General features: G+C 44.1%; 1 protein-coding gene across 1 annotated transcript in view; it reads right to left on the reverse strand.

The window, feature by feature from the left end:
* LOXHD1 (lipoxygenase homology PLAT domains 1) overlaps positions 1-24,500 on the reverse strand; it is a 315,455-nt gene that overhangs the window by 84,557 nt on the left and 206,398 nt on the right. The window contains exons 27-32 of the mRNA XM_065406719.1: positions 23,808-23,956; positions 21,014-21,118; positions 19,565-19,693; positions 18,425-18,589; positions 14,920-15,101; positions 11,127-11,243 (exon numbers count right to left, since the gene is read on the reverse strand). Of these exons, the coding sequence (XP_065262791.1) occupies positions 11,127-11,243; positions 14,920-15,101; positions 18,425-18,589; positions 19,565-19,693; positions 21,014-21,118; positions 23,808-23,956 (847 nt within the window). The remainder of the gene's footprint in view (positions 1-11,126; positions 11,244-14,919; positions 15,102-18,424; positions 18,590-19,564; positions 19,694-21,013; positions 21,119-23,807; positions 23,957-24,500) is intronic.

Consider the following 24,500-nt stretch of genomic DNA (forward strand, 5'->3'; position numbering starts at 1 on the left):
TTTTTGCTCGCTCATTGACATTGCTCGAGTGTCCATCGAAGAAAGGTTTGGACTAATGAAGCACTATGAAAAGATCTGGGGGTGTGTGTGCTATGATCTTAGTAAGATGCCAGCAGACAGGAAAACACTCTTGAACAATTATATGGCCCTTCACCGGACGCTGACACATGGGGAATGTTTGGACATCAATGATAAAGACCTCTATGTCGAATTGGACAACATCCGTCACACTCTCCACTCCAAGTTCTCCAATTCATTCATGACGCAGAGCTGAAGGACACTTTTCCTAATGCGTGGATAGCTTTGAGGATTCTGCTCACACTGCCAGTCACAGTCGTGAGTGTTGAGCGCAGCTTTTCGAAGCTCAGGATCATTAAAACATATCTTTGATCAACGATGGCCAATAATACACTGATATCGCTCGCTATTTTATTGCTTGAAAATGCCATTGGCCAGTCTTTGGATCTCTCTGACGATGCGCTTCAGTTCACAAGGACAAAGGGGAGAAAAGTGACCTTTAGAACAAAAGAACTAGGTTTAACATTCTAAGTCTGTCACCTACTGTAACATGTTTTAATACCAGTCCACCCAATGTTGGTGCACAGTTCAATTTCTTGATGTTAGTACATTTCAGTTATTCTTAAAATTAAAAAAGTTTCTATACGCTTAGAGAAAACAATTTTTTATTTGCTTATATATGGCATGAATAAATACAGACTGACAGATCCTAGCGTGCAAATTTATCATCCAATACAACAGGGATAAATCATGCATGCAAATTGTGCATCAAAGTCGTGAAATGGGCTACAAATGCAATAAAAAATAAGGTCCTGAAAAGTTTAACAAATGGAGGGGGCCAAAGACATGCCTCGCCTGGGTCGTCATTTGGTCGAGTGCCAGCCTTGCTTCCCCCTATCATCCTCTCTCCACTACCCTCCCTGTTCACTCTGCTGTAATGCTGTCATCCTCTTTATACTTCCCGACATTTCCATCATTGGTGCAGGAGCCTTCTCCTCTGCAGCTCCTGTCATTTAGAATAACCTTCCTCTCATTCCAAATCTCAGCCAGAAACATGATTTCTCCGTTGCATATACCTCTTCATTCCTCTCTCTGTTCCTCTCACAGCTGTTATTTAACCTTGTACTTGCAAATTTAACTCTAAAGCATTTTGGAGCATGGCCTGTATGAATGACAATATACAAATCAAATAGGACTTTAAATTATTGTAAATCTTTACTTTCAGGAGTTCTTATTTCCATTTTACCTAGGACGCAGAAGGAGGTGTCACATAGAACAGACTTCCATCTTGAATGATCCCTTATGAAGGGGGGAGGGATAGCTCAGTGGTTTGAGCACTGGCCTGCTAAACCCAGGGTTGTGAGTTCAATCCTTGAGGGGGCCACTTAGGGATCTGGGGCAAAATCAGTACTTGGTCCTGCTAGTGAAGGCAGGGGGCTGGACTCAATGACCTTTCAAGGTCCCTTCCAGTTCTAGGAGATAGGATCTCTCTATTTATTTGTAAGTCTTCTTTCTTTTCCAATCTCATTCATGGTCAGCTTTGTGATCTATTTCCTCATCTCTACGATCCTTCTGTAAAAGCAGAGGTTCGTCTGCACATTGGATATGATCCGACCAGTGCAATCACTTTGTTCTCAACTGATGGAAGACTGCAACTTACTGGGATCATCTAAGCATTTCCTTGTTTGTGACAAAAATCAAAGCAGCAGATGTTAAGAATACGCCAGAACTGTTGATACCAAAAACTGTTTAGTCTCCTCTCCCCTCAGTTGTTTTTTACAGTCATGTTTCTGCTCCGTATAACAGAGTTCCCATCATTATTGCATTGAACACACATAGTTTAGTTGTCACACAAACATCCCACTTCCCAAAGAGAGGCCACCGAAGGTGATGAAATGCCATTGATGCAAGACCGATCCAACGTATGACTTTGGATACCGAACCTCTTGCTTTCAACCGACTACCCAGATAGATAAAACTATTCCCCCATTCAATGCCATTGTCATCGACATGCAGGGTCGACAGGTCATTCATTTCCATTTTACAAGAGGCGTGCATAGTGTTGGTTTTATCACCACCTATTTTAAGTCCTATAGATTCTGCAGTCTGTCGCAGCTCTTCCAGCGTTAGCAGCAGTTGATCAGTAGTTTCTCCAAATAAGGCAGTATCATCTCCATACTCAAAATCCTCTTGATAGATCAAGAGGCAGCTGTTTGCAGCTACTGACTTACTGTGCAGAAGCAGCTGCCTCCCTCTCCAAGTGACCTGATACAGCAATGAAGTTGGGAGAGGTTTCCTAAATTGCGTGGCTGCTTAAATCGCGGCGATAGGAGTATGGGGGTGATTTTGCTGCCTGTCTTGATCTATCACCTCCCCTTTCTCTGTATATGGAGGGAAAGGAAATATACAGAGGGGGGAGGGATAGCTCAGTGGTTTGAGCATTGGCCTGCTTAAACCCAGGGTTGTGAGTTCAATCCTTGGGGGGGCCACTTAGGAATCTGGGGCAAAATCAGTACTTGGTCCTGCTAGTGAAGGCAGGGGGCTGGACTCGATGACCTTTCAAGGTCCCTTCCAGTTCTAGGAGATAGGATATCTCCATTAATAAAAAATTAATAAGATCTCGAAGGTGGGGAAGCAGCCTCATGGGATATGAGCTGCAGACATCTGCTTCTTGATCTATCACCTCCCCTTTCTCTGTATACGGGGGTAGAGGGAATATAGGATCTTGAAGGCGAAGAAGCAGCATCATAGACTATGAGCTGCAGACAGCTGCTTCCCTGCCTTCAAGTTCCTATATTTAGATCCCTGCGCAGATACAACATTTGTATCCACATCTGATCCACGATCCGCAAAAATAGATATCCACGGATTTATATGGCTCTACACATAATGACTGCAGTCCAGGAAATGTAACCGGTATTTTCTTTCTATGTTCCAAACAATTCATTACAATTAGAACTACCAGTTAACATGGTTTCCCCCAGTTATAATCTAGTGTCAATGAGAAGGAAGAGACGGCATTTTGTAACTGTGCCTCCGCGTTGGTATTCCCTATTACAGTGAGAGATTCCTAATGTGATTCACCATTAAAGCCATGACTGAAGAAGCATATGGGTGGCTTTAAATTTTAACTGATCCTAAATGCTGATGGTGTTATCATGGTTGGTTGTATGTGCCTGAGTCATTGCTGTGAACATTATATATTAGGTTACATGGTATTTGGGGGACTCTAGCTTTAAAAGCCTGCACAATGGAAATAATGTAGTCATGGCAAGTGTTAACTGTATTGTAATCACTAGTCTCCATGTCATTGCCGCAGTTTCCATTGGAGCTGACTTGTTAGTGATGGTATTATTATTACAGTGACACAAAGTGTATTATTTTATGGTAACGACTGTAAAATCTCACAGCGCTTACAACTGGGATTTGTTTCATTAGAGTTTGATTTTTGGCTCTGAGCTATAGGTGGCATGACAGTCTGCTCAACTCAGTGCTTTAGCCGTCTGAGTCGCAGCAAATGAAATATAATTATCAGATATAATTGACATGCATAGGCAGAGCTCTACTGATATGCAATGAGCTTAGTTTCCTACCCAAGAGCTTTCAATTTACTCTAAAAGTTACTGACCTCATTTTTTCCTTTGCAACATACAGATACATCTTAACAGTCTAATCAGGTAGCACAGCTTTTAGAAGCTTTGGCAGCTTATTGCTATCCTGTGGCAGGTCATAATATCCTGTGGTTGATTACAGCGGCATCATGCCGTGCTCTGTTTTCTTCTTTTTCACATGCCAGAATCAAAGCTCAGCAAAATTGTGGATCTCTCTGCTTTATCTCAGGTTGTGAGGGTTTTTTTGCTCAATCTTCTCACTTAACATCCTTTAAATGCTGGTTTAACTGTTGACTGGCTGCTTGGTTCAGAACCCACCTCCCTGCCTGAAGAGAGGGCAACCAGACACTGAGCAGGTGGAGCTGTCCAAAGTGCTGAGTCAAACATGTGGGCCTGATAGGGGCAAGCAGGCAGGAAGCATATTTTCCCTTGGGCATGGTGCTCTTGAAACTCCCCATAGAGTCAAATACCCATTTCTTTTACTCCTCTAGAACTGGCAACACCACCACATAGGCTGTAGCCCAATCGGTTATCACAAGTTAAACAGGAGCAGGCTGGGTTGATCCTTGGATGGGAGATCTCTGAGGAACACCTGTGGGTCTCAGGAAATTATATTGATTGTTCAGCAGGTCGCACTCCTCTGTTTCAATAAATACTGAATCAATATCAGAGGCCTAGTCTACACCAGTAAAGCCTTGCTGGTAGACCTATACCAGCAAACTCTCCTAGTGAAGATGCAGGTTCTACCATCAAAAGAGTGCTTTCAATAGTATTGAACACTCACTGTGTTACACTGATGGGGGTTTTGCATCTCTCAACAGTGCTAGCCACCTGCAATTATCCTTCTATAGTTATAAGACTGATTGTAAGCAATTCCTTGCCCATGCTCAGCAACTGTATCTTTCAAACTATACACCCTAATTCCTTTCATCCTCTCCCTTTGATTCACTTAAAACAACATTGTTACCAAACAAGAAATTATCATATCCTTTACTTAGTGAACTCTCTCATACGGAGGCAACTTTTCTTATGGCTGAGAAATGGATGCAGATTCCTTGGCAGTCTGCCCACAGCAATGTTCCAAAAACTTCTTTAGGGTCGCTATCAAGAGACACTAGGCAGCTCTAACCTCCTCTCTCTGCTGGGCCTCCATTTCCTATTGAACTATTGACAAAGGTTAAAGTTCAAGGCACAGTATGACAGAGTGCAGGGTGCAAACAGGTGACCCTGCACTCTGATCACTCAGATATTAATTAGTTCCCGTGGAGAAAGCTGGAGGGGTAATTAGTCAATCAGACTGGCTGGCTGGATGATCTAAGGAGACAATTACCCCATCAGCCCAAGGCCGTTAAAGAGGTAGGAAGGAAGTGCCAAGGGGGAGGAGAGGAAGGGGACCAGGGCAAGTTGAGCTCAGTAACACGGAAGCCTCAAGGGAGGGAGAACTCTGTTCCTCTCAGTTCTTGGGGAGAGGGCCAAAAGAGCTGTTGGCACTGTAAATAAACTGTTGCACGCGGATTGTTGTAGAAGTGGTGGGGGGAATTTAAAATAAAAGAATAAGGTGAAGGCACAACCACTGGAGTCCATGCTGTTTCTGTGGGGAAGAAGGCAGGAGAGAAGCCACGCCTTGTGACACATGGGGCTTGCCCAGGATCTTGACTCCCCAAATTGTGGCAATTGAGAGGCATAAGGGGGGAGGCTTCGGCGAGTATTTGGCACCCAGATGGTGGAGCAGACTCTGCAGTGGCTGGTGGACCAGCAGAAGGAGCTGCAGCAGAGCATGCAATCTTTCCATCCGTCACACAAACTGGAGAGAGAATCCCTGCTGGCCTGGCAAGCAGAGAAACAGAGGCGCTTGCAGGAATTTATCAGGGATTAAGCACAGATGCAGCAACCGTTGCTTCCGAGACTGGTGGGTCCTGAAATGGGGAATAGTAACTGAAGCCAGGGGGTCAGCCTGTGTAAAAGGGGCCTGCTTTTGACCCCAATGCTTCTCTAGTGATATTTGAGATGGTAGCAATGGGAGCTGGCTGGGACAGAGGAACATGGGCTCTCTGGTTAGTATGCTATTTGGCAGGAGAAGCTCAAGTGGCCTACATGGCCTTGGGTGACAAACAGGCTAAGGACTATGATGCCATTAAGGCAGCCATACTTGACCATGTGGGATTGTCTACAGAGAAATAGCAGCAGAAGTTTTGGGCTGCTAGATGGGCCAGATGTGTATAGCCCAGGGCATGTGCTCAAAGTTTAACTGATTGGGCCACCCACTCATTAAAGCCAGGCACTCAGACTGTGGGCAAAATCATGGACTCCATAATCCTTGGGCAATTTCTACATGGCCTCCAGGAGAACACTCGTCTTTGGGTTAGGAGGCACCAACCCACAACCCTGGAGACAGTGGTGTAACTCACGGAAGAGTTTGAGGAAGTAAATTTTCCCTGATAGGGGGCATGTCTGTCTAACAGGCCGGAGCTGGAAAGAGGGTTGGAGAAGTGTTAGGGGTGAAGTCTACAGAGAAGAAAAGAGAAAAAAAAACACAGAGTCCCCTCTGGGGAGGCAGGAAATTACCTGTTACCAGTGTGGGAGACAGGGACATCTAAAAAGAGGCTGCCCATCTATAGACTGTGGGCTAGCATAATTTTGGAACCTTACAGGAGCAGTGAAGAAAAATGCCAACCATCTTGGAGAAGGAGGGGAGGAGATGGGAGAAGGGCCTAGTGGATACTGCATCAGGAGTCCGTGCTGTTTCTGTGGGGAAGAAGGCAGGAGAGGAGCCATGCCCTGTGTCAAGCAGGTTCTCAGCTGTACCTAAGGACCACTGGTTCCAGGTAAAATGGCGGTGCTTGCCACCTCCTCAAAGCATTACCCTATTAATTAATATTGCTTCAGCTTTCCTTGGATCCAGCATCCCTGTGCACTGAGTTATCTGGGAGACAGGGCTGTTTGAGCTGGATGGACAGGATGCATAGAGCTGAATGCTACAGACTGATTGCAACATTGCAACCTGTGTTGAACAGAAATGTGAAACAGGAGCAGCGGTAGGATTTATCCCTGTGGGACTTTGCATGTCAGAGCCTTTGGGGAGGAGGAGCAGCTGTCCATCATGATGATGCTTTGGGATGTACTGGAATTAAAAGAGAATAGCCATTATAGCATGATTCCACCACTTCTGCTGGGACACGCAGACAGGTCAGCAAGAACTTGTGATTGAGGCCCCGTCTACACTGTGTACCAGGGTTGAGATTCCCAGCTCCCGTACACATACTCACACTAGCTCAATGAGAGTTAGTGCAAGTATAAATCGCAGAGTAGCCACAGTAGCATGGGTAGCCCCGGAACGGCTCAGCCATGCTGAGTTCTTGCCCATGGAGTTCAGGCAGATTTGTACCCAGCACGGGTGAGCTGGGCCAATGCTGCTGCTGTCTGGACTACTGTTGTAGACCAGGGCATAGGTGGTCAGGCCTCATGGTCACAGCAGTGGTGGCCAGGACTAGTGGTCAGAGCCAGAGTCAGGAGCTGAAGCCTGCATCAGAGTTGAAGACAGAGTTGGGAGTCAAGCCAAGGGTCAGAGCTGGAATCATAGTCAGGGGTGGGGTGTAGAAGCAGGGATCTGGAACAAAAAGGGCAGGGACTAGGAACAAGATGGGAAGGCGGGAATGAGGAACAAAACAGGGCTGAGGAGCCATGTGAGAAGGCAAGGTCCAATATCGCGGCCAGCCAGGGATCCGTGTAAATTGCTCAGACAACTTTCTGTGCCTCCTTCTGGATTAAACAGAGAGTCTGAGCCAATCAGCGAGGCCGGATGCCTCCTACAATTGGGAGCTTGATGGATGGTGCCTACGGTGAGCTAAGGTCTACTTGACCACACTCCCCAGTGGGGCCAGCAAGCTGCTGGGGGGTGGCTGCAATCTGAAGACTACTCGGGGACCCACGTTCAAGACTGGCGATCCCTCACATTGCTCCCCCCCACTACTTAGGGTGCCCTCTGTGTGTCAGTGGGCTCAGTTTTCCCAGATGGCTCTTGTGGAAGGTCATTAGCAGGTGGGGGTATGTGGATATTTTTTGCAGGCTTCCAGGAGCATTCTTTGGGACCATAACCTCCCATACTCCATGCTCATGTTCACTCTCATTGAGTATCTGTACACAAGCTTGGAATCACATCCCTAGCTCAGTACAGATGTGCCCAAACACTGCCAAAGGCAGATAAGAGATTGACTAATATCCCCTGTTGCTCTTTCACTTCTGTCCATTGCCCTGGGGAGGTCATTCATCAGAGCAACCAGTGCTGTTTCTGTACCATGTCCCACCTTGGAGCCAGACAGAGAGGGATCCATGATATTAGTGGAGGCCAGGTACTGCTGGCATTAGTTCATTACCACTTTTCTTGATGGCATTATGCAGGATTGAGTGGTTTGAAGCCAAATGGTAGTTAGTAAGGGTACACTGGACTGTTGCTGTGTTTCAAGGCACCAGTTGGTGTCCTTTCTAATGGACATTGAACAATTTCTTTTCAATAATAGCCATAGGCATTGACCTTGACCAGCCAGTTGGGACATGGCTCCAGATTGGAGGTGATTGTGGACCCCTTTAAATGCTTCTAAAGCCTCCTCCCAAGGGGACTGGGCCCAATTCTGTCAGGGATTAGAAATCAAAGATTTCCAAAACAGCCAGCTCAAGGTCTTGGAAAGCCTGAAATTTGTGTACATAGTGATTTCTAAATGGAGCATTTTTCTAACATCCCTTGCAGAGTTTGCATGGAAAACTGTAAAAAAACATTACATATAGCAAACATAGATATATGTAAGTGTCATTTTCTAGAACTCTCTCCCCTTGGGCTTTATGAATGAGGACAGCTGCATGGAAACGAGAGATGGGCTAGGTCTGTAAAGGTCGGACCTGAATCCAAATCTTCCAAAGTTCAAGGGGATGTCAAGGAAAATTCAGATCTTTGGATGAGGTGCTGGCCTCTCCCTTGGGTCCCACAAACAGATGAGCTAGGATGTCAAGAGATGAAGAAGGCAAACAATAAGAAATAATAAGCATGTGTTCTCATTGTACCTAATTATGATTAAAGTTACTGTAGTAGCAACAGCAATAGCACCAGTAGCAATAGTATTAATGCATTACTATATTTGCTTGGCTTTAAAATCTGAAATAGAAGTGCTACCAATCCATGGAGACTGAATTCAGTCAATTGCTACAAGTTCACCCATGTTTGATTACCAAACTGCATTTATAGCGCTTCAGTCATCTCCATTATCCACTTAGCAGTAGGGACCTATGTAAATCCAGTCTGAGAACCAGTCCTGTTACAGTCAACCCAGGGGTATTTTCCCCATTCACACATATGTTTCTTCTGTAGACATCACACACTTCCATCCACATCCTATAATGCTGTTCACTTAGCGCTAGATACACAAAGAGGACTTAGGTGTTGCAATGCTGAGCCTAACTTTATGTGCCCCACTGCCTAATGAGTTAGGCGGCCAAGCTCCCTACACAATGTATGGGCAGAGTTAGGTCAGGTCTAGACTACATACTTACTTGCATACACCGCAGAGCGACGTAGTTATACTGACCTCAACCCCCCTTGTAGACAGTGCTATGTCGATGGGAGACCTTCCCCCGCTGACATAGCTACCGCCCCTTGTGAAGGTGGAGTTATTAAGCCAACAGGAGAGCTCTCTCCCATTGCCTTAGAGCATCTTCACCAGATGCACCACAGTGGCGCCACTGCACAATGTAAATTTGTAGTGTAGACCTGCCCGGAGGCACTTAAGAAAGGGAGATCCACAAAACACAGCACGTTCAACAGGGAGCTACCTAAACTAGCCAATAGGGAAATGCCATTGAGAGGGGTGTGGCCTAAACCCCACCCCTCAAAAGGAGTTAGGCACCTATCTCTGCTAGGGATTCACAGCCAGGAACCCTCTCTTGGAGTTAGGTGCCTAAGCCCTTTTGTGCAAATGTGGAGCAGGGATTTGAACCCACACCTCTCAGGAGGATGCCCTAACCACTGGGCTCTGGGGTATTCAAAGGAGTGGAAGGGGAGGCTCCCTCCATCTCTCCTGTTGAAACTGTTCCACTTTGTATAAATAATGAACTAGTCATTGGTACAGGGAGTTGAAGCTGGGTCTCCCGCACCCCGGGGGAGTGCCCTAACCACTAGGCTATGGAGTCATTCTCACTCTCTTTCCCTGGCCCAGTGAAGAGTGGTAGGACTGAAGCAGCTGTGCTCATTCCCACTGGCAGAGTTTTAGTACCTAAAGGACTTTATCTGTGGAAACGTAGGCACCTCAGGCCCTTGGGCAGCAACTAAGTGGGGGATCTGAGGATCTGAAGTTCGAACTTGGGTGCCTAATGTGCAGTTAGGTGCCTAAATCCTTTTGTGGACCGAGACCTTATTGTAAAGAGCTTCCTGTCTGGCTCAGGAATAAAATGGTAGCTGGGTCAAACCTGAAAGTTCTCCACACAGAAATGGAGCATTAAACATCCTGGGAGAGTTTCTGTTCTGTGCCTTACAGGAGGTGCAGCAGCGAAGCAGCAGCCCAGAGGTAGTGAGGGCATGATCCCAGGCTAGTGAGGGCTGGTGCACCTTCTTGGCATAAATTAGAGAGCCTCAAGGGCTGCCCAAATTTACAACAGACTCCCCAGTACAGCCAGGGGCAGAACCACCTCCTGGAGCATCCCACAATCTCTGTCGTGCTCAGCACCGGGAAGATTTCTTCTGACACTCCTGACATGCCTCATGTAAGGGGGCAGCATACATCTGATTATGGTTTCTCTTAACTACTCCTGCCTCACAGAAAATTCTCCCCTGGCCTTTGCAGCTCAGGAATGGCCCCTATAGACCAACAGAGTGGCATATCCATTTGTACAGTGCACAGTCATTCCAAAGTTGCCCAAACTCGTTACAATCTACACATACCGCAGTCATTTCACAACACTGAAATGCAGCCAATTCTGGGGTGGCATTAGCCAGCACGCACTACATAACAGTGGTGGAAATGGAAATTTTTCCCAAGATAACTGGGGAAAAGTCTTCCCTTACAAAAACCACCATGAGATCTTTATCGTAGCTACCGAAAGCAGACAGGTCCTCAGTTTTTAAAGTCAGATAACTGGGCCATCAGTCTGACATACTGGTTGCCTGATCAATCTGTTGTTAACCATCCGTAGTCTTGAAATATTTTGCTCTAACGTGAGCCCTGATACCTTTATTCTACTCAACAAGTACATTGAGAATGGTGGAGGGGAGGAGGTTAAGCATTTTTTTTGTTACGCTGCAGAGTTTTAGAATCAACATTTGAAGAATAAACCACCATAATAAATGTTTGCCCCAGGGTCCCCAAGCTCTTGCTACTTCATTAGCTAGCATTGTTCTCCAGGGAGTCATTTTTCACTCTTAATCATTCTTGGTATATTGGAGCTCTACTTTGGGAAGCAGAGAAGCAGCTGCCACTGGAAGCCTTCCACAAAGTCCAATGATTCAATGCCTACCTTCCCATTTGGCAAAAGTCTCCGTATCTCCACCCGATCTAAATGCCATCCAGAATGAAGCCCTCCTCCTTTGTGCCCAATACGAATCTTCTCAATAGTGTCTCCAACATCCTCTAGCTACGGAAACAAAAAATAGATTATGAAGTGAGTAATAGGCGGCAGCCTCAATTCCTTTACAGCTAAAGCCAAGATCCACTGATTCATTATCCATTTTCTTATTTTCAGTCTATATTAAGTTCCCAAAGGGGCAAATATTAGCCTCACTGTAGCATCCATATGCACGTGGAATGAGGGGCTCCACATTGTTTTTATTCTGAAATAAGTGTGTCCACACTGACTTGCACTGAAATAACTACATGTTGGGAACAGCTTCTGTTAAATAGGTGCAACTCCGTGTGTGGAGCATTTCCTCAAGCTCTTCAGCTGGAATGGGAATTGAACCAATCCTCAGAAGCTGTAAATTTATTGTGGTTTGATTTTTTTTTTTTTTTTACAGCTCTGTGGTAGATTATTGATACATGATTATAACAGGGGAAGGAGGGTCTTGCAATCAAAGCACAAGATTGAGAGCCCGGAAATCTGCTCTCTCTTTCTTGCTCAGCCACAGACTCTGACTGCCACTTTGAGCAAATCACATAGATCAATATTTTAAATAGCCACTCATTTTCTGATTGCCCCTTTAGCCACTTATATTCTGAAAATAAGGCTGTAAACATAGTTGCACCAAAATAATGAAATTGGTTTGGATTTGCACTTTTTGTTATTTCGGTGTCAGCTTGAGTGTAGATCAGCACTGCCTGAATGCCTCCTTTTCACATGGGAGGGGCCGGCTAAGCTAGCGTTTTCCCTACAGAGATTTGTATACCAACTATTTTTCGATCTTGCAAATGTTACAAGTTTCCGGGGATCAATTTAGTTCCCCTACTGCTTGCCCCCAACATGACAAGACTGTCATGTACTGAGGCACAGTTCATTTAATTTCAGGGAATTTGAATAGACTGGTTGCTACAATTCAGGGTTTGGTGCTGCAACAGAACTGGTTAGGGAAGCTTGCATGAGGTCTGCATTCACTCTACCTGAGTTGACTATAGAGAGCATTATCAATCTCTTAACTGGCATAAAAATTCAAATTCTCTGAATTCATCCAAAAACCTTAATATAGGTGAAACGATGTTATTTTTCCTCTGCCCAGCCTGAATAACCATCCTTCAATGAGGCATTCAATCTATACATAGCAGTGAAGTGGCATGTGACTGTAAAGATGGGTATTAAAAAAAGATGTGTTTATTGCACCGCTTTAGGCATCTCCAGAAAATCACCACTCAGAACTGCAGCTGATAATGTTTTTTTTAATGCTTTTATTGCCCCTTCTGCAGAATACCAAACAGCACCGGCAGTAAAACCACTAAAACAAAAAGGCAATTCTCAGCTCTGTATTTTCTGAAATCCCAGCATTATTTTCAAGGTCTACTGAGCTTCAAATTATGGCTCCTCATGAATAGGTGAAAGAAGAATATATTTTGCTGCTTTTTTTGTTGTTGTTTGGTAAAGAAAAAAATACATTTTGGGGACCAGTTAATATCTCCTTCTAAATCCACAGAACAAACTGCATTTTCATGTACTTAGTCTAAAACGCACTGATGTCTCAGCTTCTTCTAAAGGGAAAATAAATCCTAAGGATTACAACATTAAAATAATGTGCAGTTCAAGATTTTTTACACATGGATTGATTAATGGCAAACTCCATCATGGACAACTCCAGGGAAACTCCATGGAGGTAAGTTCTGTTCTTTGAAAGATGTAAAGAGGAGGGTTTATTGTGATTTGTGTCCTAGGACAACAATTTGAGGTGAAAATATTTTAATTTGTTTAAAAATGTTCTAAGGTTTGGTCTTGATTATTAAAAAAACACCACCACAAGAAAACGAAAAGAAACACAAAAAGGTTTTAAGTCCCTCTGGGAACTTAGTCTCTGTGGTACCCAGTGGATGAAAATATCAAACAGAAATAATATATAGGGCCAGGTTTTTAAAACACCTCCGTAACTTGCAGTATTTGCCAATTCATAATCTTGGGTATGTATTGGCTTCAATGAGAGTTTGCTGTGAGCAAGGACTGTTGAATCCAGCATTGCATGTGTCAATGGGCAGTTAGCTACATAATGTATCTTTTGCATGCACTAATGTATGTGTTTGCAAACACATCAGAAATACATCAGGCTCTTTGAAAACTTGGTCCAACGTATTCAGAAATCATAGCTCCTACAGTAAGGTAACAGGTCCTCTATATATTCCTACACAAGCATTAGGCATTATGGACCAACTTTTCAAAAGTGCCTTCTGAAAGTGCACCCACAAAATGGTGCATATAGATCCCCCATTTGTGCATGCAATTTCAGACATTACCTTTGGTTCTTAGAAGGGGTTTCCTTTTGAAAATATTGGAGGGACAGAGAGCAAGCGAGAATATGTGTAAGTGTGCCAGAGACAGAGGAAGAGAAATTATAATTGACTAAAGGTTCTAGATGAGGCCATTAGCAAGCAACGGCAGGGGTTGCTACTTATCAATCATATGTTGCTCCTATTACTGTATCTGTGCTCCTTACAGTGCTTTAAGTGTATTTATCCTTGTAACATGCAGTGAGATAGGGCTATTATCCCCATTTTATAGATGGGGACCTGAGGTGCAAGTGTAACCCCGACAGACCCCGGTCTGTCGGTGGACAGGATCGAACCTGGGGAGCTTAGTGCATGAGCCTCTACCGCATGAGCTAAAAGCTACATGGCCCTTAGCTAACGCTGTAGAGCAGACTCATTAATCTCTCTCTCTCAAGTGGTCTCGGTGCCACTAGATGGGACAGAACACCACACCCAGGCGGTGTGTGGGTTACATACTTCCACTAGCTGAGGAAGCACGTCCCAAGCTTCAGAGTTCCCAGCTGAAATCCTGGCCGAGACCCCACTTGTAACACCAACAGACCCCGGTCCTCGGCAGGCAGGATTAAACCGGGAACTTCTGGAGCTTAGTGCACGAGCCTCTACCGCATGAGCTAAAAGCCAACTGCCTCTTAGCTAACGCTGTAGAGCAGACTCATTTGACTCTCTCTCTATGTGGTCTCAGTGCCACTAGATGGGACAGAAAACTACACCAAGAAGATGTGTGTGTTACACAAGAAGGCTTGGTGATTTGCCTGGGATCATACAGGAAGTCTGTAGCAGCACTGGGACAGAATCCAGGACTCCCAAGTCCTAGGCTAATGCCCTAACCACTAGACCATCCTTTCTCCCCCACAGCAGTACCTGCACAAGTCTCCAGAGGTAAAGAGTAGCATTGGGCAAGTAATTGATTTTTTGGTTCAGTGGAAGTTCCAAAAAACTGGAAATAAAATTCTGTTTGGGCTGAAACACATCTGAAATTTTTAGACTGTCTGGTAAATGGAAAAAGTCTGCCTGAGGTCTATTCCAGAAGAGTGATTTGAACCCAGAGCAGAGATTCAAGCCTGGTTCTCCACATGAGTTCCCTAACCACTGGGCTAAAGGTTACAAGGGTCCAGCAGCACCCACATCTTTTCCTTCTCTGGCCACTCTGTGAATGGCCAAAACAATTCATGTCAAATTCACAAATAGTTTCAGGTCAACCAAAAATGAATCTTTTGTCCAGAATTAGTCATCCAAAAATTTTCACCCAGCTGTCATGAAGAGTCCTTTTTCAATTTTTTTCCACTCCATTTTGTGTCCCTAAACCCCTCACCCAATCATTGCTCCTGCAAAAGAGCAAATATTTTTAATTTTACCTCCACAATGAACTGATCCACTGAGTTCCTCTCAAAGCACATCCTTTGCTCTCTCTTGTTCTGGCACAGGGATTTCTGTTGACTGCAGACCCCATTACTTCCATAGAGAACAATGAAAACATCTGCATCGGTGCCAGCTCCAAAGATGTCACTGGTGTAAACTGTGATCTCGTAAGGGACAACTAAGTTAAGCAGAGGAAAACAAAAAACAAACCACGGGCTGTGAGCAAAAAGCAAGGCTTCCAACTGGGAAAGTCTATAATTCATTTTAGAATTTAACAAACTCAAACCTAGATTAGAAACGTCAACATTTACAAAGCATCATTAGGAATTATACACACAGAAGTTATGCACAATTAACTGTTACATTACGTTGCAAGTCATGAGGCTGGATTCTGATCTCAGTTACACCAGCATAAATCTGGAGAACTCCATTTAAATCAATGAAGCCAACAGAGCTACTCTGAATTCATACTGATTTACTGAGGTTGGAATCTGACCCATTGGATTTAATCCTGGGAGTCAAAAGAGCTCTGAATATTTATACTGCAAAGTCATTGAAACATGAATCTCCCACAGTACACTGAGTCTTGAAAAGACTCAGAAGATTTTTGAGTAACTAAACAAACTGGCAAAACTGAACTAGCTGGAGCTGGTATGAAAAATTCTATATAAACCTCATTAAAACTTCTGGACTATTTTAAGTATTAGCTTGCAGAGGAAACATCAAGCAGGGGGGTGGGTGGGGGAATGTGAACCAGTCTCTCGCTTTAAAGAACTAATTTCCATTTCACTCTTTTATCTAGTGTTCTCTTGAGGCCAGATTCTCCAATGCCCTGCACCTTGTCCAGTTACCTACAGTAGTGCAAAGCGGGCATAAAATGCTACCAAATTAGAATTGTGACTACACAGGGTGCAGAGCAACAATGAATTGGACCCTTTAATCCTTCCTTGTTCCTACTTTGGTCTCTCTAGAATTTACTGTTGCCTTTAATTCCATACTTCCTACAGTTCTTTCTTATTCTTATTCCTTTTCAGCCTCTTCCTGATGTAAGAAATAGACTAGCCCAGGATATAGGGGACTGGCCTGGGGGGGCCACAAGACCAGGACAGATTCCTGGCTTTGCCACTGACCTGTTACATAACCTTGAGCAAGTCACTTCCCCTCTCTGTGTCTCAGTTTCCCAATGTGGAGAATGATATTTACTTTCTTTTGTTCAGTGTTTTGAGGTATATGGATGAAAAGTGCCCGACAAGAGCTCAGCATTAATATTATTTATTTTATTTCAAATTATTAAAGGCCTCTTTGCAGTTCTTGAACCCTAATAGAGATCATCTCTTTGCTGACTCACACTTAGGATGCTACCGGTCTCCGTTAGAGTTGTGCAGAATTGGCCCATACAGTTACCATGGCTTCCATTTCTTCTACCCCTTCTCCGTCATTCTGGTTGGCCTTCTGTTCTCTTTGATTTACCTGTTCATGTATAGCAAACCCCACTTCAACCATCCTCTTCCTTTTTCTATGCATCTTTCTGAGCTGCTTATAATCCTGTGCTCTCCCACACTCCACCCCTTTCAATATTCGTCGTTGTGCTTTATGCTACAGTGCTGGCAGTTCTAGGACTCAGCATCCTAGATCAGAACAGATGGCATATTTCTGGCACCACTTCTATTATTGCTGGAGTAACTGTGATTATGCATATCAGAGCATAATCATTCATTAACTATCCAGGCTTTCTAAACACAGCTCTCAGGAGAGCAGAGATGAAGAAGTTTGATTTTAGAGACAATCAGCCTGAAGGTACTTAATATTCTTTTTTGCCAGAACCAATGAAACCTATTCGCCTGTGCTGCAGATAAACTGAAATAGTTTCCTGCAATATGTAAAAATAAAGAACTAATCCTGGAGACCAAAATCGCCTGCTATGTGTTATGAAATAAAAATGATCTGATCTTCTCAAGTCTGCTATGCTTGGGTTTTTTTATTTGAATATTAACATCAGCTTAGAACTGAATCAGCAACTCAGCACTGTAAGAAGGTCACAGCTCTCAGCTGTCAGAATCCCCTTTCGTTTTCAGGTTGTACCCCACAGGCACTGTTTTAACGGGCACAACAATGACATGTTTTCATCCTCCATGCTCAGGGAAATAATTTGGCGTGAGCAATCAGGAGACATGTCAGACCATTTTAGTGGCAATCTGAAATCACTATTTTAATGGTTGGGAAATTAGAATACGGTGAATAGTACAACGTGTGTATTTACGCACATGTGTATTTACGCTTGCTTCTAGCGCCTTGCAAGTCTCCTTCTACATAGCCCTGATTGCTGGTTCCAGACGCTGCAAAAGGGCTGCTGACATAAATAAGCTTTGCACATATTGTACATGAAGAGCTGGCATTCCAGAAACTCTTACGTCATGTAATACCCCTAAAAATTACCCACTCAAGTTATGTATCATATTACCATGTGTGATACATCTCAGGAAAAACACGGTGAGAAGCAAAACCACGGTACTACGGGTGAGAGCTGAAGAGGACCAGCGCAAGGGTTATGTACTGGTTAAGTCCCATAGGGTTGAAATGTGACACTGATGATCCCTAGGGCTGCAGTGTGATCTACGTGTGCAGAGGCCTTGCGATGGGTTGACATTCATCCCATGTGTCTGTATATTTATTATTCCAAACCTGGGGCCAGTTGTGTCTGACAGCAGACCGAATGCACCAGGAATGGTGGTGGGGAAGGGTACAAGGAGCACCCCTTCTTCCACCCCTAATGTTTTATGTGGAAAGAAAGTGCAAATGTGCTTGAGAGACAGGGGATGCCATGGTCAGAGCAGCAGTGGAGGTAGGGACGTAAGTGAGGGGACACTGTCAGAGCATCACCAGAGAAAGATTATTTTAGCTTCTGACTGCTAGTTTGAAGAGGGGACGGTAAAGATCAGGGTGGCCAGAGAGGAGGATAGTCCAGGTGAGAAGGAACAATGGCATGAACAAGGGTTTGGGCAGGGGAGAGAAGAAAGAATCCATAAACCTATGGTAGCTCTATGGTCCCCATTACTGTAGTATCTGAGTGCCTCACAGTCTTTAAGGTTAGTTATCCTGATACCAATCATGTGAAGAAGGCAAGTCCTATTGTCCATGTTTTACAGAAGGAGAACTGAGGCACACAGACAGGCTAAGTGACTTGGCCAAGGCTACACAGGAAGTCTGTGGCAGGGCAAGGAATATAACTCCATTTCCAAGTCCCAGGCTAGCACCTTAACTACTGGACCATCTTTCCTTATAAAGGGAAGGGGTAGATTTAAAAAAAGCCATGGATGCAGAAGTGACAAGATTTGGCGATAGCCAGCATGTGTGGAGAAGAGTCAGAGAGAGCCCCAAAGTTGTGAATGTGAGGGATGAGAAGTACCGTGGATTCCCACCCCACAGAAATAGGGAAAGGGGAAAGCAGGGGGCTTAGAGATGAGCAATTCAATGTCTGCCACGAGGCAAAACGCTACATACATGGAACATATTCTTTTGTCTGCAGTTCTGCAGGGAAGAGATCTCTCTCAGTGGCTCCATCATCCTCTGATTTATCCAGCCAGCGGCCACAAGGGAACTTCAGGCATTGCCCAAGTGATGGGGCATCAATTTCCACCCATTCCAGAAACCAGCCAGCGGAGCCACCTGTAGCAGGAGATTATACTCAGAGTGAATAGCACTTTTCACCAGCAAAGCGCTTTACAGACAATGAACTAATTAATTCATCCTGCAAGATCCCTGTGAAAGAGGTAAGTGTTATCATCCTGTTTTACAGAAAAGTCACTTGCGGTAGACAGGCTACTGCTAAGTGACTTGCTCAAAGTCCCAGAGGGAGTGAAAACCAGGGTCAGAACACAGGAGGAGCTCACTGGTCACCATTAGACTCTTGCTCACTCTTGCTTCTTTCGTCAGAACTTGAGGTCAATTTTTTCAGAAGTGGCGAGGGGTTTGGGGTGCCTCAGAGTCTGACTGTCCAGTGGGAGACTAAAGGGGCCTCATTATCAGAGGGAGGGTTTGCAGCACTTTCTGAAAATCAGGCCCCTTTAAAATGTCTGAAGTTAGGCATTCAAAAATTGAGGCATCTGGAACCACTAGTCACATGTTGAAAACCTGGGCCCTTTGTGTGAATTTAACACCTGGGTTTTATTATCTGCAGATCCCATTTTGAAATCCAGATCATTTTAAAGCATAGCAATCAAGTAGGAATGCCCTGAATATATACCACAAGGTGGTTATAAAGCCAGACAGAGGATTGGCATCACCCCTTTCATGGAATAATGGTTTTGTACAGCAATTCCCTTGCAATGTTCACTTCTCCTGGGCAGCCTTTCCACCCTGGTGCATACTCCTGCTAGAATATCACAGCTTACAAAAGGATGAAAAAACTGCTGTGTTTCAACACTGCTCACACCTCGTTTGCCACCACTGCTGTACCACGTCTAAATTAAATTGCAGGCTCCTTGGGGAAAGAGCCTGTATATTTGTCTGCAAAGCACCAAGCCCATGATGATAATAGTGTCCAGCATGTTAATAAATAAGTCATGAAAGGAATATTTCCAAATATAACACACACACCCCAATGTGGAACAAGGAAAGCTATGTTGTGCCAGGTCATCTTACCTTTATTGTCATGGCCAATCTTTATTTTTTTCAGGTCTCCAATGTCCACAGATTCCACTGTAAAGTCATCGAGCTTCCCACGCTCAAATTTGTTCTTGTTAGTTTTGGAGGCCTTTAGATTGATTATCCCTGTTTGTTGTAGCACATACAGACATTGTTTAGTGCAATGATATTCAGACCTCAGTGGTTCAGGAGCCAAATTAGCAATCAGCATTACCCCAAAAAGTAGTGTGAATTCATTGTTTCATTTACTATATAGGTGTGCGTGTGTGCGCGTCTGTGTGTGTGCGCATATAATTATTCTCACAGTAAAATGACAGACCGGGTATTATTATATTATCAACTATAATTGGTTAATAACATAGTAAAAGCATCCTGATTGGCAGGGATGCTGGAACAATTTGTATAGTGGGGTGCGGGGGGCTGAGAGTCATTGAACCCAACTGTAAACTCTGTGTATGATGGAAACCACTTCAGGCCAAGGGGTGTGGCAGCATCCCCAGCACACCTACTTCCAGCACTTATGCTGATTGGTTAATAATTAAATCACACCGTGTTTTAATATCATGTGCTTCAAAGAGCCGCAGGAGACACATTAAAGAGCCACTTGCGGCTCGTTGGCTGCAGTCTGGGTATCACTGGTTTAATGTATAAAAATCAATACTTTGGGATTGTAAACAGGAACAGGGGATGTGGCAACAGGGTAATAAATGGCCTTTCACCTCTGGAGAGTTGGTGTCCAATCGGTCCTTTGTCACGCTGAACCCTAGATTTTCAACTGAATATAAAAAACTCACCAAAATACACATCACATCTCTCTTGAGTTGAGAGGTCTCCCTTCAATGCCACAGCAACTATGCTGTTGAAGAGATGTGGTCCGAGTTGTGTAAGGGAATTTGCCCTACACTTCTCTTCACTGTCTGTCACTGTCACAAATACTAAGATTCACTACATAAGCATTGTGTCGGTCCCAACAGGGTTTGCTCATCAACAGATCAAATATTTCTGCAACACCTCAGCAGTTGAAGACGAGCTGGGTTTCTAGAGTGGGCTGATTCCTTGCTGGGATACAAATGAGTTGACCCAGACCCAGTGTTCTGTTTTCCTACTCTTTGTTTTAATCTATGCTGTCAACAATTCGGCTTACACAGCTGGTGTAGATTGGCCTAGCTCTATTGAAGCCCATGAAATGACAGTGATTTGCAGGAGCTGAGGATCTATCCCCTAGTAACTAAAATGATAAATAACATTGGCTTCCATATGCACTCTGATAAGAAAAAGACTTACAGCAAGAATATGAAATCATCTTAACTAAGAACAGATATTGTATTGAGGAAAGCAACCCCCCCCCCCCACACACACACACACTCCTCAGCCATTTCAGTCAATTATACCAACAGCACGGACCCCATCTCTCTCACACATACATGGGCTGTACTTGGTTCCTACCCGTGTCATCTTTATTTCCATAAAGAATGATGAAGACATTGGCATCTGTCCCAGAATTCTTCTTGTCCCCGGTTTTCACTTTCACAGTATAAGTAGTTGATTTAGCTGTCAAAAAGCATTTCTTAATTTGAGAGTGTGAACACTGAGCAGCTATTAATTCTATTTCTTCTTGTTTCATTGCACGTGTTATTTATTTATTTTTGGACAGTCAGATTGTATTCCTAAAGCTCTGACAGTAATTCCTGTCGCTTGTACTGATATTTGCTAGAGTGAAACAGGACTGTTGAGCTGCAGGATCCGCGACCGCTCTTCATTCAGTAATGCTTTCTCCATCTTTACAGAAGAGAGAGCTGTTCAGACTTCCCATTTCTTTCCTGGGAGTCTCACATGCTTCTCAGATTTGTTTCCTGCTGCAATCTACAATAACATTTCATTTACAGCACCAGATTTTATATATGCAGACAGCCCTTCACTATATCAGACTTGCATCGTTTCCCACAACACCATCATCTGAAAAGTGTGGCAAACTCTTAAGAACTGTGGAAATTCCTAGAAGTTGTCTCCACAACACTACAAAATAATAAGCCAAGATTGTCAAAAATGGGCGCTTAAAGTTAGACTCATCAATCCATATTTAGGCACCCAAAGGAGTGTCCTGATTTTCAGAAGTGCTGAGCAGCCAGAAGCCCCCACTGAAGTCAATGGGAGCTGCTGGGTCCTCAACATTTTTGAAAATTAGCCCACTTATTCAGATGTATAAATATGGATGGAGGTGCTTAGCTTAAGGCTCTCAAAACTCCCACTGGAGTCAGTGGAAGTCCAGGACACTCATCACCTTGCAGGATCAGGCCCCATGATTGCGTCATTATTCAGTTGTTGGCATGGGCAATCAAGCACACTGGATACAAGGTAGTTTCAGGAAGATAAACATAAGCAGAGTTGGCACTAGGCATAAGCAGACCAAGCAATTGCATAGGTCCCCAACCTGCTCAAGGAGGCCCCTTATTTGCTTTTTTAGTATATGTTGTGTCTCTGGGGGGGGGGGAAATATTCTTGCTTACGGCCCCCAATGGGCTAGCACCACCTCTGATCAGAAGACAGCAGGGTGCTGAATGAAAAAAAGATAAATCTTCAGGTTCCTTCCCTTGATAGCAACAAGCCTCTGGTTTTAGTCACTGACACCTGGTCAGTTTCATATCCAAACTTGTACCCATTGCTAACTAATTAGGCCTGAATAAAGACTGGGAGTGGCTGGGTCACTACAAAAAATAATTTTCCCTCTGTTGATACTCACACCTTCTTGTCAACAGTTGGGAATGGTCCACATCCACCATGATTGAATTGGCCTCGTTAGCACTACAAACAGTAATTTCCCCTCTGTTGATATTCACCCCTTCTTGTCAACTGTTGGAAATGGGCCACATCCACTCTAATTGAATTGGCCTCATTAGCACTGACCCCCCCACCCACACACACACACTTGGTAAGGCAACTCCTATCTTTTCATGTGCTGTATATTTATACTTGCCGACTGTATTTTCCACTCCATGCATCTGATGAAGTGGGTTTTAGCCCATGAAAGCTGATGCCCAAATACATTTGTTAGTCTCTAAGGTGCCACAAGGACTCCTTGTTTCCATTGCTAACTAACACTACTAAGTGGCTATGGTTTTAATGACGGCTGGGCATTCCAATTCAGATGTATTGCAGCACTCACGCCTTGCAAGAGAAAGGGAGAGACTAAAACAGATGTTTGCCATCTTTTTACCTTCCACACACTGGGTCCAGTCTTGTAAGGTGATTAAAGTTCATGAGAACAGGGGAGGGGTGGGGCTCAATATCTTACAGGGCACTGAGTATTTCACATTTTATTCACACTAAATAATCTCATGATTCATGTCATAAACACACAGCTACAGGTAGCATAAAATCCCTCCTTTACCTGTAAGGGGTTAAGAAGCTCAAATAACCCGGCTGGCACCTGACCAAAAGGACCAATAAGGGAAGAAGATCCTTTCAAATCTGTGGGGGGAGGTTTTGTTTGTGCTCTCTCAGGACAGAGAGAGGGACCAGGCAGGAAAAAAACCTCACCTAAAACCCTACCCGAAATAAGCATCTAAGATTACAAAAATTGTAAGTAAAGCAAGGAAATGCGTTAGATTATCTTTTGTTTTAGCTTGTGAATTTTCCCTATGCTAAGAGGGAGGTTTATTCCTGTTTTTTGTAACTATGAAGTTGAGCCTAAAAGGGAATCCTCTCTGTTTTAAATCTTTTTATTACCCTGTAAAATTACCTTCCATCGTGATTTTACAGAGGTGCTTCTTTTACTTTTTTCTTTATAATAAAGTTCTTCTTTTAAGAACCTGATTGGTTTTTTGTGTCCTAAAACCCCAAGGGTCTGGTCTGTGCTCACCTTGGGTACCTAGTCGGTTAGTATATTATTCTCAAGCCTCCCCAGGAAAGGGGGTGAAGGGGCTTGGGGGGAACTCCAAGTGGTCCTTTTCCTGAATCTTTGTCTAACTCACTTGGTGGTGGCAGCAATACCGTCCAAGGACAAGGAAAGGATTTGTGCCTTGGGGAAGTTTTTACCTAAGCTGGTAGAAATAAGCTTAGGGGGTCTTTCATGCGGGTCCCCACATCTGTACCGCAGAGTTCAGAGTGGGGAGGGAACCCTGACAATCCAGGAGGGGACTTTTTCATGGCCTAACAAATACTCTAATTGATAGTGGTCTTAGAGCTATTAATAACTTGTCTTCCTTTTACTCATTGAAAGAAACACAAGACTGATGTAAACCTTTCTGCTCCAGGCCCAGAGATGCAAGAGATTGATGATCATTGTCCGAATCTTTCTTTATAAATGCTTCATCCACTGGAACCAGCTCCCTGGCAATCTGACCATCATCTTCCTCACCTGCCAACCACCGCTGGCATGGGAAATAATACCTGCAAGAATAACAGTGGCACACAGCATTCACACAGGACTTTTCATCTTCAGAGCACTTCACAGACATGAACAGCAGGAATTAGCAAAGATGAGAGGCTCGTTAACAAAGAGTAACAGCATTCAAAGCTGATAAGCATAAATGTGTCTCCTTCCTTGTCTTTTGTTCCCTTTATGTGGACTTATCCAGGCCTGGCAATTGATGCCTGCTGATAGGTACTGAGTGTCAAGCTGTCAGTCCCGCCTGGCTCATTTCATTTTGAGGCCCAGAAGCAGATAAATAACCTAAGGGTTAATGATAGTCTCACAGCAAAATATACTTTATATTTACAAACAACGGAACGAGTCTTGAGGTCCTCACTCGGGTTCCAAACCAGCAAAGCACTTACGGACATGCTTAACTTTTAACATGGGAGTAGCCCCACTAAAGTCAATGGAACTATTCACATGCTTGAAGTTGAGCACATGCTTAAGCATTCCAATGGATTGGGGGCTCAAGTTTTATTCAGTCTGCTCCCTCTCAAGTTACTGGGAATTTGCCTGGGT

The sequence above is a fragment of the Emys orbicularis genome, chromosome 6, assembly GCF_028017835.1.
Source record: "Emys orbicularis isolate rEmyOrb1 chromosome 6, rEmyOrb1.hap1, whole genome shotgun sequence".
Taxonomy (NCBI): Eukaryota; Metazoa; Chordata; order Testudines; family Emydidae; genus Emys; species Emys orbicularis.